The sequence below is a fragment of the Raphanus sativus genome, chromosome 2 (assembly GCF_000801105.2).
Source record: "Raphanus sativus cultivar WK10039 chromosome 2, ASM80110v3, whole genome shotgun sequence".
NCBI lineage: Eukaryota > Viridiplantae > Streptophyta > Magnoliopsida > Brassicales > Brassicaceae > Raphanus > Raphanus sativus.
Window position 1 is genome coordinate 422,525 of NC_079512.1, and position 16,543 is coordinate 439,067.

The 16,543-nt window shown below is 36.8% G+C and overlaps 4 protein-coding genes and 1 non-coding gene across 7 annotated transcripts; 2 read left to right on the forward strand and 3 right to left on the reverse strand.

The window, feature by feature from the left end:
* The first annotated feature begins 3,106 nt into the window (after positions 1-3,106).
* Positions 3,107-6,006, forward strand: LOC108842967 (uncharacterized). Its single transcript, XM_018616034.2, has 4 exons — positions 3,107-4,161; positions 4,254-4,976; positions 5,067-5,594; positions 5,683-6,006. Exons 1-4 carry the CDS (start codon positions 3,583-3,585, stop codon positions 5,788-5,790), a joined length of 1,938 nt encoding a protein of 645 aa, XP_018471536.1. The 5' UTR covers positions 3,107-3,582; the 3' UTR covers positions 5,791-6,006.
* A 526-nt stretch (positions 6,007-6,532) lies between these two features.
* LOC108843003 (uncharacterized) lies at positions 6,533-11,305 on the reverse strand. Its single transcript, XM_018616076.2, has 16 exons — positions 11,076-11,305; positions 10,752-11,009; positions 10,567-10,664; positions 10,311-10,473; positions 10,120-10,230; positions 9,010-9,972; positions 8,749-8,901; positions 8,577-8,676; positions 8,407-8,501; positions 8,058-8,243; positions 7,918-7,974; positions 7,765-7,836; positions 7,499-7,597; positions 7,261-7,392; positions 6,979-7,155; positions 6,533-6,889 (listed from the first exon to the last, which is right to left on the reverse strand). Exons 1-16 carry the CDS (start codon positions 11,184-11,186, stop codon positions 6,746-6,748), a joined length of 2,919 nt encoding a protein of 972 aa, XP_018471578.1. The 5' UTR covers positions 11,187-11,305; the 3' UTR covers positions 6,533-6,745.
* A 148-nt stretch (positions 11,306-11,453) lies between these two features.
* LOC108840131 (uncharacterized) lies at positions 11,454-12,944 on the reverse strand. 3 transcript variants are annotated; one of them, XM_056993686.1, is made up of 5 exons: positions 12,661-12,944; positions 12,442-12,531; positions 12,257-12,359; positions 11,943-12,159; positions 11,454-11,841 (listed from the first exon to the last, which is right to left on the reverse strand). In XM_056993686.1, exons 2-5 carry the CDS (start codon positions 12,520-12,522, stop codon positions 11,826-11,828), a joined length of 417 nt encoding a protein of 138 aa, XP_056849666.1. In that variant the 5' UTR covers positions 12,523-12,531; positions 12,661-12,944; the 3' UTR covers positions 11,454-11,825. The 3 variants fall into 3 exon arrangements, with proteins under 3 accessions (XP_056849666.1, XP_018468459.1, XP_018468458.1); XM_018612957.2 differs by having other exon boundaries at positions 12,442-12,535; positions 12,639-12,943; XM_018612956.2 differs by having other exon boundaries at positions 12,442-12,535; positions 12,661-12,929.
* TRNAW-CCA (transfer RNA tryptophan (anticodon CCA)) lies at positions 12,817-12,888 on the forward strand. Its single transcript has one exon. It is a non-coding gene; the product is annotated as a tRNA-Trp (tRNA).
* Positions 12,945-14,727: 1,783 nt separating the features above from the next.
* Positions 14,728-15,402, reverse strand: LOC108830496 (uncharacterized). The gene has a single exon (XM_018604091.2). It carries the CDS (start codon positions 15,400-15,402, stop codon positions 14,728-14,730), a length of 675 nt encoding a protein of 224 aa, XP_018459593.2.
* Positions 15,403-16,543: the final 1,141 nt, after the last annotated feature.

Here is a 16,543-nt window from a genome sequence, read left to right on the forward strand (position 1 = left end):
CAATGAATTTAGAAAACCATTTCTATGTAAATTACAATAATTGAATTTACAATAAAACTAGTTTTAACAGTACTATATAATTATCATATCTACACATTTATACAATACTAAATAGATTAAAAATAATTTACAAATGATTTTATAACATTTTATAAATATTATAAATGAATTTATAAACCTTTATAACGATTAAATAAAAGTCTTATAAATGATATGTGAACTCTAATAAAATGACTTTGTAAGCTAGAATGAAAAATGATCTTAAATAATTTCAAAATATCTATAAACAATTTATAAACCATGTGCAGAATTTAAAAACATAAAAAGTTTTAATAATAATGCATTACATAGAAATATAATTCTTTGTATAAAAGTACACAACCATTATATTTATTTTTGTAAAAATCATATTAGTATTTTATATAATTATAAATAAAAATTGATAAAATAATCAAATTGATGACATATTATATATTCTTTCTATAATTCTACAATTAGTTACCAGAAACTATTATTTGTAATATTACATGTATTATATGGTAACTTGAATTAATGAGTTCCAGAATTTCCTTTTATTTTTAGATCTAAATAAAATAAATAATTAATAAAAAATATCGACCAATCAAATTATAACATTTTTTGAAATTTCAGCTGTCGACACATAAATAAAAATCAGTTAAGTGATTTCTCAGTTAATATACACGAAGATTAGAACTCAAATGTTTTGAAAGAAAGGGTAATCGTAAGTGGGTTGTTGCGAGAGAGTACTGCAGGAGAAGAGGATATAAAAACATTTAACTAACGAAAACTGGTGAGTTAGTTAAAGGCTAGGCTAGTATTATATTAGTCCATTACTATCAAATAAGCTTTAGACACTCAGTATGTCAAACAGCGCACTTATATACCCGACACGACATGTGTGGTTAACTGACAAATCATAAAACAAGTTGGTCGTTTATTATTTCAACCCAAATTAAGTCATGGGTACACACTGATAACTGTTAAAATTAGTTTTCCAGCTTCCAAGAAACTAACATGTATTAATTAAATTTTCTTTTGGCATGGGAATTCAATAGATTAAGAATCCAAATTCATTCAATAGTATTAAGAAAACACGAGTTGACAGAATCCTCTGCCTCGGATCCTATTGCAGATAGAAACGAAAAATAAATAAATAAATGTAGTCTAAATGGGATATAGTTAACCTTTAGCCAAAAAGAGATAGAGAGAGGGAGATCTAGTTCAATTATTTGTTATAGACTGGTTAAAAGAAAACCAGATAAAACGGTGAAATTGGTGGGAGAGGGGATGCATGAAAGTGAGTTAAAATGGTGGGGGAAGGATTTGTACCTCGGGCAGCTTTAGATGCTGCAGCAAGTATGGCCCACGTGAGCTGCTCAAAAGTGTGAAAGTTCATCAGAACTATATGAGAGCAAAAAGCAAAGAAAGAAAGAAAACTACTGGATTTTGGGTTTAGGGACCCCATGCACGTGATGTTTCCTCTGCTGCTGCTAGGCGTTGCCTACCTTTTTCAACATTTGTGCATCTTATATTGTCTTTTGAAAACTATTTAAATTCACTAACTAGCCCTGGCCGTGATCGGTCTTATAAGCATTGATCTCACAAATAGAAAATCGAAAAAAAGCATCAACGTCATTTTGATGTCTGGCCATTTTCACTTTTTTTAAAGCTACCATCTATATATGACCAAATTTTGTTCAAACAAGCCGATTCTCTTAAGACTATCTTTGTTTGTTTGTGTCTGATCTATATAGAAGAAAATAAATCTTTTTACCTTTGCCTCTCTGGCTAATGAATCTGCCCTATCATTTTGCTCTTAATAATGTAAACTAGGCTCATGTCCTTGAAATCTTCTTGTAGTTTTTGGAACAAATCTTCTTGTAGTCCCAGCCATTTTCACCTTCTTTTTTTTGCGTTATTTTTGGACTGCAGATTACTCTTTTTTTGCTTGTAGTGAAGCAAACTAGAGGATGTTTTCTAATGATTTCTATTTTATTCTTAGAACATTATGATTCTTTATTTTTTCATATGTAGCATATGACCTAAAGACTAATTGAAAAGACGCACATCCTTTACTTTTCAAAGTAAAAAGTTGATATATTGAACAAAAAATATTAATATGAAAGTATATTCAAGAAGTAAATCAGAAGAGACATACTGTTAAAAAGAACCTATGTGCCTTCCATTAAGTGATTTATCGATGCATTTTGGTTACACGAATTTCTAGTTACAACCAGATAGTTTGCTGACATTTAATTTGCATATACGTATGATATATTTTTTCTTTTTGTCATCAAAAGGTTACAACTTACAAGCAAAGTATGATATATTTAGTGAGGATTGTCCACGCTGTTTTTATGTTATAAGGTAGACACACATACACTGATTGAGAGAAAGAGTGGGAAATGTAGGGAGTGTTGTGACAATAAAATGGTCCCCGACAAGAATCTTCAGAAACTACACGAAATCCAAGTTTGAAAGTTAACGGTCACCAAAATCAAAAAAAAAAAAGAGAAAAAGAAAAAACAGCCTCGATTCTCCCGTTATCTGTTGTCTTGTGAAGCCAACTACTGTGACAGTACTTCCTCTATAGGGGTATAACAGTCACCACATATAATTGTTGTTTAATATACTAACACTTGTGAATAATTAGAAATCAGTGTTGTGACAAAAAACAAAAAATAGAAATCAGTGAGAAAAAAAAAGAATAATTAGAAAAGATAAATTAATTGAAAAAGGAAGCAAGGCAAGTTCTGTGTTGGCGATTAGGTTTGAGATTTGAGAATGAAGATATTATGTGGCATAGAATAGAAGAAGTGTGGAATGATGGATGATTCTGATGAGCTAAAGGGTATTATTGATATCTCATATCATATGTTAGAGACACATAACACTTTGATGATTCATACAGTTTTTTGGTAAGCGGATGAAACAATGGAAAATAGCAATTGTGGGGGATAGGCGTTACTTAAATGATGTGGAATAAAATCTTAAATTGGCATTTTTTCTCATATGAATGGAAAAATGAGCGATAAAGTGAATATCTTACTAAATAAAAGCTCTTATATAAAAAAAAAGGGTGGTGAGAAAATAGGAGGAGAAAAAAGGGGGAGGTTTTGTTTTGTTTTTCCTCTGTCTACAAACAAAAAAGGAAGTGTGTTTCTCCCTTTTTTCTAATCTCCATTTCTCTCTCTCTCTCTCTGGGTTTCGCCGTTCCGCTACGATTCTGAAATTCTTGTTTAAAAGCTTTGATCCTTTGTTTCAGAATCGTAGTAGCAATGGCTTTTTGATTCCCCCTTCTTTTTTTTTTTGTTTTCAAGGGGATTAGATATTGCTTTTTGGTGTCTCTCCCCAATCCATCCATCAAGCTTCATTTCTTGCCGCCGGCAGATGAACAACAAGTCGTCATCATCATCAAAAAATCCTCCGAGCTTGGTGGATTTCTGGTTTCTTCTCGCTTCAACACCACCAACATAGATCAATCAAAAGGGATCTCTTTTGATTTGATTTGATTTGATTTGTTGGGGGGTGGGGGGGAAGAATAGAATAGAATAGAATAGAATGGGGAAAATGGTAGAGAAGTTGGGGAGATGCGTAAAGACGGTTTTTTTCATGGTGGCCATGTTGGTCTCCCTCTTAGTCTCCTCCTTGCCTGTCCTCGTTGCCATCGGCGATGTCTTGGTTCCAACCTTTTTGCTATCAAGCTTCACTTGTTTGACCTGCTACTCCTTCCATCACCACCTCTCCCGTTACTCCTTCAAATCCTCTCTCACCGACATTCCTCTCCTCTCCCTCCTCAGATCTTTCCTCCTCATCTCCGTCTATTCCCTCTCCGATGCCCCTGCCCTCTCTCACGGACCTTACCTCGGAACTGTCTCCTTGTCTTCTCTTCTCTCCGTTCTTCTTCTCTCTGTTAAAGCTTGTATTTTCACTGCTAATTCTCAGCTTAACCCTACTGATGAGTCCGCATCATCCATCTCTCCCTCAAGGCAACGTCTCCATCTCAAAAAGTCTTGGGGAATGCCCGTTTTGTTCCTCTCTTCTGTCGTTTTCGCTCTTGGTCATACCGTTGTTGCTTACAGAACCAGCTGCAGAGCTAGGAGGAAACTCTTGTTTCACTCCAGAGTCGACCCTGAAGCTGTACTATTCATCTCTCTCTCTGCTTTTAACTATAAACATCTCATTATTATTATTATTTGACTCTCTTGTCTTGTTTCGTTTTGTTTTTGCAGCTTCTTTCATGTAAAGGTGTCTTCTCCAGTTACCAGAAACTCCCACGTTCTCCTATTCCTCTGGTACGCAAGGTCTCCAAGACTGACGGCGAGGTCAGACGAAAGCTTCTTCCTTCTTCCTCAACATCCCAACATGATGCTGGAGAGCTTCCCGTGAGAGTGCTTGCTGATCTTGACAGCTTGTTCCTTACTGTCACAGGTCTCTCTCTTCATTACAAGATTTCCACACCTGCCTCTCCTCCTCCTGAACCTAATTCTATGCTCAATGTCCCTGAATCGATGGCTGGAAGGTTGAAGCTTGACAGGAAGTTATTGACCATGGTTACGAGAAACAAGCTCAATCATCATCACCATAAAAGCTGCAGCAGCCTCTTCAACAATTCTTCTTCTTCTTCCTTGCATGATCCTCTCCTTGAGGGTTCTTCTCCCACTTCTCCTCTTCTTTTCAAAGACACTCAGGAAGAAGCAGATGACATGAATTCATCCAGTTGCGGGGAGCAGCAGCAAGATCCCTCAGATGGAAGCGGTCAATTTGGTGTAGTGCTGGTTCATGGATTTGGAGGTGGGGTCTTCTCTTGGAGGAATGTGATGCCTTCTCTCGCCCATCAGCTTGGCTGTCTTGTCACTGCTTTTGATAGGCCTGGATGGGGATTAACCGCTAGGCCTCATCTAAAGGATTTGGAGGAAAGAGATTTGCCAAACCCTTACACTCTGGAAAATCAGGTAATTTTTTGGTGGAGACTAATAATAATACTCATGGGAAGCTGCTTTTGTAAATGATCTTATCTGTTCTTGGGGATGTTTGCATTGCAGGTTGACATGCTTGTTGCTTTTTGCCGTGAAATGGGATTTGCTTCGGTAGTCTTGGTTGGCCATGATGATGGAGGTTTGATTGCTCTCAAGGCTGCACAAAGATTGGTAGCAGCATCGACCAACATCAAAGTGAAAGGAGTGGTTTTGCTTAATGTAAGCTTGACGAGGGAAGTAGTCCCAGCTTTTGCAAGAATACTTCTGCACACATCACTAGGAAAGAAACACCTTGTTCGCCCGCTACTCCGAACTGAGATAGCTCAGGTGGTGAACCGACGAGCTTGGTATGATCCTGCCAAGATGACAACAGATGTCTTAAAGCTATACAAGGCACCGCTCCATGTCGAAGGCTGGGACGAGGCACTTCACGAGATAGGTAGACTCTCATCCGAGATGGTGCTTTCGACTCAAAATGCACAGTCGCTTCTCAAGGCAGTGGAAAACTTACCAGTATTAGTCGTTGCTGGAGCAGAGGACGCACTTGTTCCCCTCAAGTCCTCCCAAGTGATGGCTTCAAAACTCTTCAACTCTGTAAGTCCCTCCACTCCGTACATCTTCTAGTTTTTAAGAAATAAATTTCAGTCTCAGGGGAGTAACGTTATTATTGTTGAACAAACAGAGGCTAGTAGCAATCTCAGGATGTGGTCATCTGCCGCATGAGGAGTGTCCAAAGGCGCTTCTTGCAGCCATGACCCCATTCATAAGCAGACTTGTACTTAGTGACTAGAGTGATCACTTCTTGTTGTCTTCTTAGATCACAATCGATTAGTGGTTTGTTTTTTTTGTCTGCCCCAAAAGGAAAGAAGTTGGGGGTTGATTTTGAGGTCTCAAATTAGCAGCTGTGTATTCATCATGACCAGAGTTATAATGTAATGTTCTCTGTATGGATTTTGAAAGTCATCTATTTATTTTGTCAGTGAAGAAGTACTGAATCTTTGTAAAACTCTCCGGATTGCATTTAACCTGTCCCGACAAAACCACGTTTCTTTTGTACCAAAAATAATTGTGGAAGGAAAAATGTAATATTAGAGAAGAAGCAAGTAGATGATTTAGGATTAAGTGTTTTGCTGACGGTATTATCATCCAAGAGACGAACCCAACAAAAGAGACTTTGACAAACACAGATTACCAATAGCTCACGAGAACGAGGAGAAGTAGGAGCACACCTGATCCAAAAGCTACGACCAAGAAGGAGGAGCGGTACAAAGACACCAAGTCCGGAACATATAGCCTCCCCATATCCTAACCCGTTGAGAAAGCACTTCACCCACCACTAACCTTCAAAGGAAGACAAGCCACATCCCAAACCACACAAGAACTAAAAAAGCATAACACTAACGAAAAAAATATCAGATCTACAAAATATTAAGCAAAAGAAACAAATCGGACCGGCGCTGGCGCAAGCAACCACTAACCTTTCGTAGTTTTATTTAAATCAGACAATTTCATTTATAAAAATTAAAGGAAAATTCCATTATAACTTTTCTTCTTTTCTTTTGCCTCAACACCTTTTACATACCATTTCGAGTTTCAAACATCACAAGCACATAAAACATATACAAACTGGAAATTGTCTTTGAGCTAATAATGCATCCACCCACATCTTACAATCATATCTATTTTAAAACTTTGAAAGCTACTACTATGAAAGAACTCAAGAAAAGCCTGAGACCACAGCTCATTCAGGTTCTGGATGAGCTGGTCTCTGCTCCAGAAACAGTCATCAAGCTTCCAGTGTCGGACATGTAGTGATAATTGTAATTGATCCTGGTTACTAAATCAGCCAAATGAGGAAAGTGTCCCACATTCAGCTTCGAAGACAGTACCTGCAAGTTCAATTTCCCCCCCAATAAATAACCAACCACCTTTATCAACTAAGATTGCTCCAATTACAGAATAAAGATGGGGCCCTTACTCTAAGGAGGAAAGCTATGCAGTCTTCAAATTGTTTCTCAATGCGGTCTATTTCCATTTCGCATCTAGCCTTGATCGCTGCTGAAACTGCTCCACCGCTGCTTAGTGTCTGTTGTATCGAGTAGAACTCTAGAGCTAATCCCAGAATCATGTTGATCCGACTTGCAATGATTGCCCACTATACACCAACCAACCACCAAACACTTGGTTTTATACCGCCACGAATTCATATGTATAAAAATCTTATTGCAACTGAAGAAATATCATGTAATGGTCCACTTACCAGCTTTTCTTGAACCACAAAGCATTGCCTCTGAATCGATAACAAGTAGGTCTCATGTACATATATGACCTCGTCCAGAGACCCTGCTTTTACCATTGCTTCGCACAGTTCGCGCCATGCCGTGTGATATACCTGTTTACAAGATCCACTCTCTATTTTGCCCACAACTCTTGCACATACTTAAACAACGAAAAATGATAATTGTAATTATAACCAATCATATAATATCAGACAATACCCTGTCCATTACGTATTGATGAAAAGCATCCACAAAATTGAGGAGCTTTTGTTCCAGTAACCAGTGGTGCTTGCGGATTTTTGTTGCAGAGCCTTTACCCTATAATAAACAAACACACCAAGTCACTAAGAATATCAAACTAAACCACGTTATTATCAATACTCTTTATATATTGATCAAGACTGATTAGCCTCTTTGAAACTGGATTTAAATGTCACATGAAAGAATCTAAAAAGAAAGAAATGAATTCAAGAGATATCAAAAACCTTCCACATCCACCTTCGTGCTTTATCAAGCACATATTTTGCTCGTTTGACCTTCAGCAAAAATCCCATCACCTATTTTCATTTAAAAAATTAACACATAAGAACAACAAGCTGCTACCCCAAAAAAAAAAGAGATGGATAAGAAAGGGTTACCTGGTTATACTTTTTAATGGCCTCACTATTGGCAATAAGCTCAAGCGGCCATGGCACCTTAAAAAATAGTATAGATCTTTAAGTACACAAATGTTAATATTGCTGCAACTGGTTGGACGAGTGAATGCCTTTCTCTGTACCTTATAAGTGAATTTGAGAGACTCGAGGCAGTCTATCCCAAAGTTATTAACGCGGCTTTTACGAGTTGAAGAAACAGGTACTACGTCATCTTTGTCTTTGTCTAAATAACTATCTCTGGAAATGGATACCACCAATGAATCAGGACTATTCAACAGCATGGCATCAGCTGAATTTCTAATTGATTCCTGTAGATAACCATTACAATTTGGACTCAACTTTGTTTGTGTGAACACGATATCCAGCAATAGAACGGGAATAAGTACGCTAACAATTAACAAGCAGAGTCTTCTTTAGAAGTGATTACTATAAAGAAATTTCACTAGAAAGAACGTAATCAAACTTGGTTACCTGAAGGATTATGTTCAACTCAAAATCATCATTTGTTAACTCTCCCTTGCCCAGCTTGTTGAATATGACAGTCAGAAAATGCTGCAGAAGGTCCCCTGAAAATATTACGGTTTTATTAAGATGCCAGATACGACCCTGAGGACAAAGATGCTGAAGCACATAAAACGTACCTGAACCTAACAAGTAAATGGCACGCAACACCGAAAGTTCGTGCATCAATTTCCAATCATTCATTAGTTTTGACAAAATCATTTTGCCAATGTAGTCCACCTACAACACGCAAAACTTTCATAAGTTCACACGTAGAAACAAACGGCAATTCAAAGTATTACAGCACCGTACCTGCCTCCTGATGTAGATCGTGAAGCATTCTTGCATTATCACAACAGGAAGCGGAGCATCCCTTGGCTCTGCCTTCAGCATCCAGCTGAGAACTCTTGAAAGAAGTGTACTATTCTTTTGGAAAGGTAGGAACTCTGACATATGGAGCTTCGCCTTTTGTTAATAACAAAGATTCCAAAGTCAGCTATCAGAAACTATTGCACGTGGTTTAAAAGTGAAGGAGTGGACATAGAATGATTAATATCATTACTATCAAAGTACCTGGAATGACGGAAGCAAAGTGGGGAAAGGAAACAACGTTTCTAGAACTCCTGTGTCATCCTGAGAAGAAAGATATTCAGAACTACCAAATTGGAATCCAAATTTGTAGTTTGTGCCGCCCAATCCAGCATCTGCCACGCCGCATCCCTCAAAAACAGCACTCAACAAACTCTCATCATTTAGAGAGGGTAGACAGTAGTTGTGTGACAAGTTCAAGGCATCCCAAGCATTTTTATTCCTCTCAAGATCCATTTTAGATACTGAAACAACAGGGTTTTCATGACAAAATAAACCCTGCAACGCTTTTTTGACAGTTAGACTATCTTTTCCGTCCTTCACACCAGTAACATAACATGCACTCTGCTGTTCTGATTTGGCCTCCATAGATCTTTTCTCTTGCACTGCACCGACCAACAACTTATACCACATTCGCTCTGAGCACGTGAGAGCTGGGAGATCTTTGTCAACCATGCCACTCTCCAGCTCTCCACTTATATATGATGCTAAAGCTGGAGAAATCTCCCACTCATCCGCCTCATCTTTCCACAGATATCTAGAGACGTGATCACCATGGCCTATAAGGCCAGCAAGTGTTAGACAAAAGATTTCAGACAAGGATAAGTCTGCAGTGCTCCTAATGTTGCTGTTTTTCGCCAGTAGTATAGAATTCCCATGGCACTGAATCTCTGAAGAGGTGGAAGGAATATGATGCATGAGCTGCAATGACTTGCCAGCAGAAACAATGGATTTAGAGATGTCTTTTAAGAATAATGGGCATAGCACCCGGTTACTCAGCTCTTTGTCTTTGTCAGAAACTGAACTAGAGTCAGTTCCAGTCAGTCCCTTCTTTTCATTTAGAGAAGATACACTTGACTTGGGGCCCGGCACCCTCATCAACGTGTAACTTTTCTCCCAAAACTCTGCATCGTTAACGGACACCGATTGATTGGCTGTAAAAAACAACTGCGAAAAGCAAAAGTGAATATTTATCACAAGAAAAGATTTATCATCGTTTAACTTTCAGTTAGGTAACCTTGTAAAGAAGTCACTGATGTTAAGCTGCTAAAAGGAACAGCCACAGAAGATAAATAAAATAGGAAGAAGACGTACCTCTCCGAAAGGATCATCAAGAGTTCCATCAAACAACCATGAATCCAAAGCCTCTATATAAGGCAATAAAGTTCCAGCAAAGATTTGGAGCAGCATGTGAAATCCTTCCACCTGGTCCAGATATTATCAATATACCACCAGCTTGGGAAGAGACTAAAAAAAAAGAAAGAGAGAGAGAAAGGGCAACAAACCTCACCACCTTGGACAAGGCATACTTGGTCCAGCTTCTTGTAAAGGAAATCAAGAAGGTGGACAGCAACTTCAGCAGTGGAAATAGTATAAGTTGAATCAAAATACGCATGAGGGATAGCACCTCGTACGACTTGTAAAAGGTATTCAGCACCTGAACACAGACTACCAAATGGAGCAGAAAAAGAAAGTATTTATCAAAAACGGAGTTCTCTCTCTTAGAGGACTGAGCAAATAGTATATAAGGAGGGCAAAGACCTAGATAAAGAGCTAGTCAATCCCAAGAGAGTTGGAGTGAGAGTAAGAGTAGAATCGTTGATCTTCACTTCCTCGTTCAAAGAAATGTCTCTGAGTTTCTGTTCTAACGCCACTTTTGTATATCATCAGTCTCAGCAAAATTGAGAAGAAAAAGTAAAAAGAAGGGTGTGGGATGGATGGCTTGCCTGGAGCCAGGCAGAGACAGAGTTAGAAAACGCCATTAAGGTAGGAGGAGGAGGAGAGTTATTACTACTAATCCCAGCGAGGATAGACTCTACGAGCTTCAAACATGTTGCCGCATACAAAAAAGGAGAGAGAAGGGAATGGAGGCTTGTGGGAGACAAATGAGAGGCTCTAATCTCGGCGACGAAACTCTGTGCAGTTTGGTCCCAGAAAATGAAGGGGCTACACAGACCTTGCATACCTTGTAACACACCTCTCACCTATCAACAAGAAACATGTTATGAAAGATAAGGATAGATACGGTTGTTGGTTTGGTGGGGAATTACCAGATCGAGTTCAGTGACGGTCACTGAGTGTGACCAAACTCTGCGACTGCACATCTCCCCCGCTGTTAGGGTTTCTAACCCTGTCCGATCAACTCGAAGCAACGACTCCATAAAAATTTTTGATTTCCACCAGAGTCATACGATACGAGGGAAATCGAAGAAGCTTTTGCGAGTGATTGATGAATCTGTTGAGTGAGAGAGAAAGTGATCTCGGGCCCATTGGTAAAGTAAGCCCGTCACAGTTACCCTTTAATCACAAATACTTTTGCTTTTTGCACTTTAAGGACTTGTACTCGGTACTTATCATGTTATGGCCCCCAACCTTTTTTAAATTTTTAGAAAAATCCCTGCGCCTCACATTTGATGAATACAAAGCGATGATGAATACAAAGCGATGATGAAGATACACTTGGGTCCGTCTTCATACTAAGACATCTTTGATATAAAATTAACAAACAAAACCATTATGAAGAATACAAGTTTCCTAATTTTACCACCAGACAGCACAAACTGAGCTTCTTGCTTGGCCAAAGAACCTAACTATGCTGCCTATATATCAACTATTCAAGGAAGGTAAGCTCAACGAAGCCACCCCTGCCTGCGTCCACCATGTCCACGACCATGCTTACTGCATTTCTTCATCTTTTGTGCTCCCGCTGCCTGATAAACATCCCTCATTGTTTTCCTTCATATGTTCCATTATACTGAACAAGAGTCTACCCTCCCTCCCCGCCACCAAAGAACAGCAGCCTACTTGTAACGCCTCCTTCAAAACACCAAAGCAAGGCATAAAAAATTTAGCTAGGAAGAAGAAGAAGTAGACCCAAGTAGTGATTGTGATCAGAATATATCCCCCAACCAACCAACCTTTTGCGAGATTTATTTTTTAATCTGATGGGTTTTCTCTTCTTCTTCTTTTTCTTTTTCATGTTGCAGATTCCACTCACAATCTCCTCTATGTCTATTGCTGTATCATCGACATGAGTTTTCAACAGATTGCATTGATCCAAACCCTGCAGTTGATGACCAGCACTTGGGACAAGGCAAGTATCCGTTTTTCTTACATATTCCATCAGCACAAGCCCTGCAAGAGTACCCAGTATAACTTGTAAAATATGGAAAGCTGCTCCACTACCACTAGATTATCAGAATCTGAGAGAAGCCAAAATACAAAGACATACCGAGAGCTCGGAGCAGCTTGAGATCAAAATGATCAGCTAGTTCGTCGTGATAAGTTGTTTCAGCTCGATGAATGGCTAGCTTCTTTAAGCTGATGAGCAAATCCTGCAAAAAACACGAATATGGATTGGTAAATAATAACAATCGTTGACTGGACTCAAAATAAATAAGTAAATATATATTTTACCAGCTCAGGTTCTGAGAGAGAGCAAAGCCAAGAGATATCTTTCGTCCTGTTGTTCTTTAAAATTTCGCCGAGTTCCTCCATCTTATAACTCTTCCTAAGGGCATAAAAAGAATCAATACTTGTTTCTAACAGCACCACCAATCCAAAACCCAGATGTAATACTAAAATCAATGGCTGAACCAATAAACATACAAAACCTTTAGCTAGGAGGAGCCTCACCTCAATGCGCTTCCAACCAGAAAGCACCTGCCGATTTAATTCAGACTAATGCCGCCGGGAGAAGGAGACGCAAACAATAAACCCTAATTTATCTCGTCGGAAATTCAAATTAAATATGGCGGAGATTTAACTAGGAGACGCTTTATAGAGCACCAAGGATCCGTGGCGCAATGGTAGCGCGTCTGACTCCAGATCAGAAGGTTGCGTGTTCGATTCACGTCGGGTTCAATCCTCCCGATTCTATGGTCCTTAAATTTTTTAGAACTTAAAACTTTTCCACACTAATATATATCTCATCTTCTTGGACAGGCGTTTCTCGTCCTTCAACCTTTTTACCCAATAATTCAGACATGCTATAATCTTATTATTCTTTCTCTTTTTTGCTCTTTAACCATTTCTCTATACATTTGATTTTATATATATATCAGCTTTTAAAATGTTTCTGTATGCACAATTTTATTTTTGGGTTGAAACAGCTGTATTATCTCTATAATGTTTGAGGAATTTTCAAAAATACCATTTTCAAGGTACCATTATTCATCTTTACCACCACTAAAGACATATTTTCAAAAATACCTTATTTATTAAAAAGGTAAAAACTCTTATATCTTTGTATTTATATGCTTTTCAAAATTCTAATCCCAAATTCTAAATACGAAACCTTCAATTCTAAACTCTAAACCCAAAATCTTCAACTCTAAACCCTAAACCCTAAACTATATACCCTAAATTCAATATCCTAAACTCTAAACCCTAAAGTCTAAACTATAAACCCTAAATCCTCAACTCTAAACCTTAAATCCTCAACTCTAAACCCTAAACTATATACCTTAAACCCTAAAACATTAAATCTAAACCCTAAATCCTAAACCTTCAATTCTAAACCCTTTATTAAAAGTAGTGGTAAAAGTGGTTAGTGTAAACATGAAAAGTGGTAATATGAAAATGGTATTTTGGCAATTTCTCATAATGTTTTGAAAAATCACACTTTCATAAAATTAGGACTACAAAAATAAAAATATCTAAAACTATTTTAAATATATTCAACAAATATAAGATTATTTTTCAAAAACAAATCCCAAAATTGGTGTTTATTTTAAAAATGATAAAATATAGTTGAAAACAAATATTTTAAGCAAGATAATATATATTACAAAAAGAAACTAAAAAGACTTCTTTACGATCAACATATTTTTGATAAAATAATTAAAAAATATAGCATAGCTTTAAATAATTTTAATAATCTAAAAGTATATACTTTACCATATTGAAAAAATCTTTATTTTTGCTTGATATTTACTTTGGTTTTAATTTAATTTAATTTAATTTTTATATTCGTACAATCCAATATACACATAATAAAAAAATACTCAAACAAATCTAATTCTTATGTTTAATAATATTTAAAATAAATTTCAATATATTATTTCATTTTTGTAATTTTAAATCAGTCAGTTTTAATTCTTTTCTATTTAATTTTAAAAATAGGTATTAAGTTATACATAATTTTACCATCAAAGATAAAACCAACCTAAATAAAAATAAAATTAATGATCAAAAGTTCATCTCTTTAGAATAAAAAGTTATTGTTGAATTTGGAGAAATATACACAATTTAATACACCCAAATAATAACCAACCCGACTATATATTATATATATCTAAAATCATATGTATAATTAAAATAACATAATATTATTTAACCTAGATTATATAAACTAAAGAATTATTTGAAATTAAAATGAAAACTTTAATTAGTTGTTATAATATATTTATTTTATAAATAAGCATTGGAGAATCACTTATATGAGCTACAGATTGATAGGATAATTTGAACATTTTGGATGCTTTTGAGATACCAAGAAAAAGGTAATCTAGACATTAAATTTTTGAACAATATTCAAAATTTTGGGTTAGTAAAAGGAAGCTAAACAAAATTAAAAACCTTCAGGAGTCCATCTACCAATTATGTTCATGGCCGTAGTGTTGCGCATGACAGGCGAATCAGCGCCAAATCCATTGAAACGCAAAAGATAGTCCCTCACCACCCCATTGAACTCAGCCCGGATCACGAAACTATACGGAAGTGTATTGGGAAGCTGATGATGCAATATACCTTGCACCACTCCATTGACCAGAGAAAAATCACTAGACGGGGAGGAACATCGGGAAGCTGTTCATGGAAAACCTCCAAGCCAGTCGGGAGACCAGCTGCAGTCATGATATCATTGTGCTCAGTATCTCTTTGCATTTGTTCCCATGCCCGCACTCTCCCCTGGTCAACCAAGGGTCGGGTGGAACGGGGGTGGTCAGCTTTCAAGTGATTCTTAAGTTGAGAGTATGTCCCCGATAAGTTGCAGTTCTCGAAAGCGCAAGATCTCGGTTTAGCATTCAGAGCTCTCCTTCCTTCCGATTGCACCTTCATCGCCTCATGAACCTCTCCTCTACAGTAAGGACAGTTCAAGACCTTGGTTACACGATTCATGTTTTTCTTGCGGTACTGCTTGAAACAGTTGGAGTGACGAACACTCGTGTCGCACATGTAAGCACGGCATCCAGTAGAGGATGAAGAGCAGCGCAGGAGTATGGCATTGTGTGGCGCTTCTTGGCAGATCACACACAGTACATCCTCCCATTGGCTTGGCGCTTGTGCTTCGATAGGTTCTTTTTGAGTCCTTGTAGAGCGAAGCGGGTATGGTGACACTCTGGTCCTGTTGCTTGGCACTGGTTTCTCCTTCGGCATTTCTCCTATTAAAATGATGTCAACATTTACCGGAAACAACACTTAGCCATAAAAATCAAATTCGAAACCTTTTTCTTAAGGACTAAATCTCAAGATTCATATATTCCACACAATATTGACACTAGCTGTACAAAAGAAAGCAAAAGTGCATAGAAATCCATAAAACATATTTCATATGCAAAAAATAAATTGTATGAATCATATATGACAGATGATCAGAAAACCAAAATGGTAGGTCAATAAAATTGAAGTATACACTACTTATCAAAAACAAACCCAGTTGTAGATAATTTGGTTGGCCAATGATCATCTCTCATTAAAGAGATTACTGGAAATCTCGCATTATGATTTATAATCAGTGTTCTGGCTAATATAGATTACAATCTAATGAAAGAAACTGAAAACAAAAAAAAACAGACACGAGTGAGAAAGGTAGATTACCTTCTCGCTTTTAGTTTGGTCTAAAGAGATGAAGATAGGAATATGCATGTTTATGTCATGTCTTATGGTCTTTTATAAACTACTCCTGGTGCCTGTTTCCATTTTACCATTACCATCTTTTTGTAGAATGAAATGGAAATGTTTTTTCTTTTTACATTTATAAAATTTTCCTTCAATGAAATGAAAACAAAAGTCAAATAAAATCTCATTTCTATTGTTTGTAAAGAACTTAAAAAGATATGTACTTCCATAAATCATATCTCATGCAAACTAACAAAAGAAAAAGAATTATTCAAATCTCGTTTTTGTAATAAAATTAATGTGTTTATTATAATAGAAGTAATCATTAATCAATAATTTATTACTCACACATATATTTTTATTTCACTTAAATCTGATCAAATAGTGTAATCAACAAATATATTTTAGTGTGGGTATTACGGCTTTAATAATGAGCAAAATCATTAAACTTCAATACATTGCCTTTTTAAGTTTCGATCATATATTGTTGTTTTTCATCAAAACGGAAATATTTTTTCTTTTCACATTTATAGATTTTCCCTATAAAAACAAAAGTCAAATAAGTCACCTTTTTATTGTTTGTAAATAACTTAAAAGGTTTTTATTTCCAGAAATCATATCTCATGCAAAATGAGAAAAGAAAAGCAAGGAATTATTCAAATCTCATTTTTGTAATAGA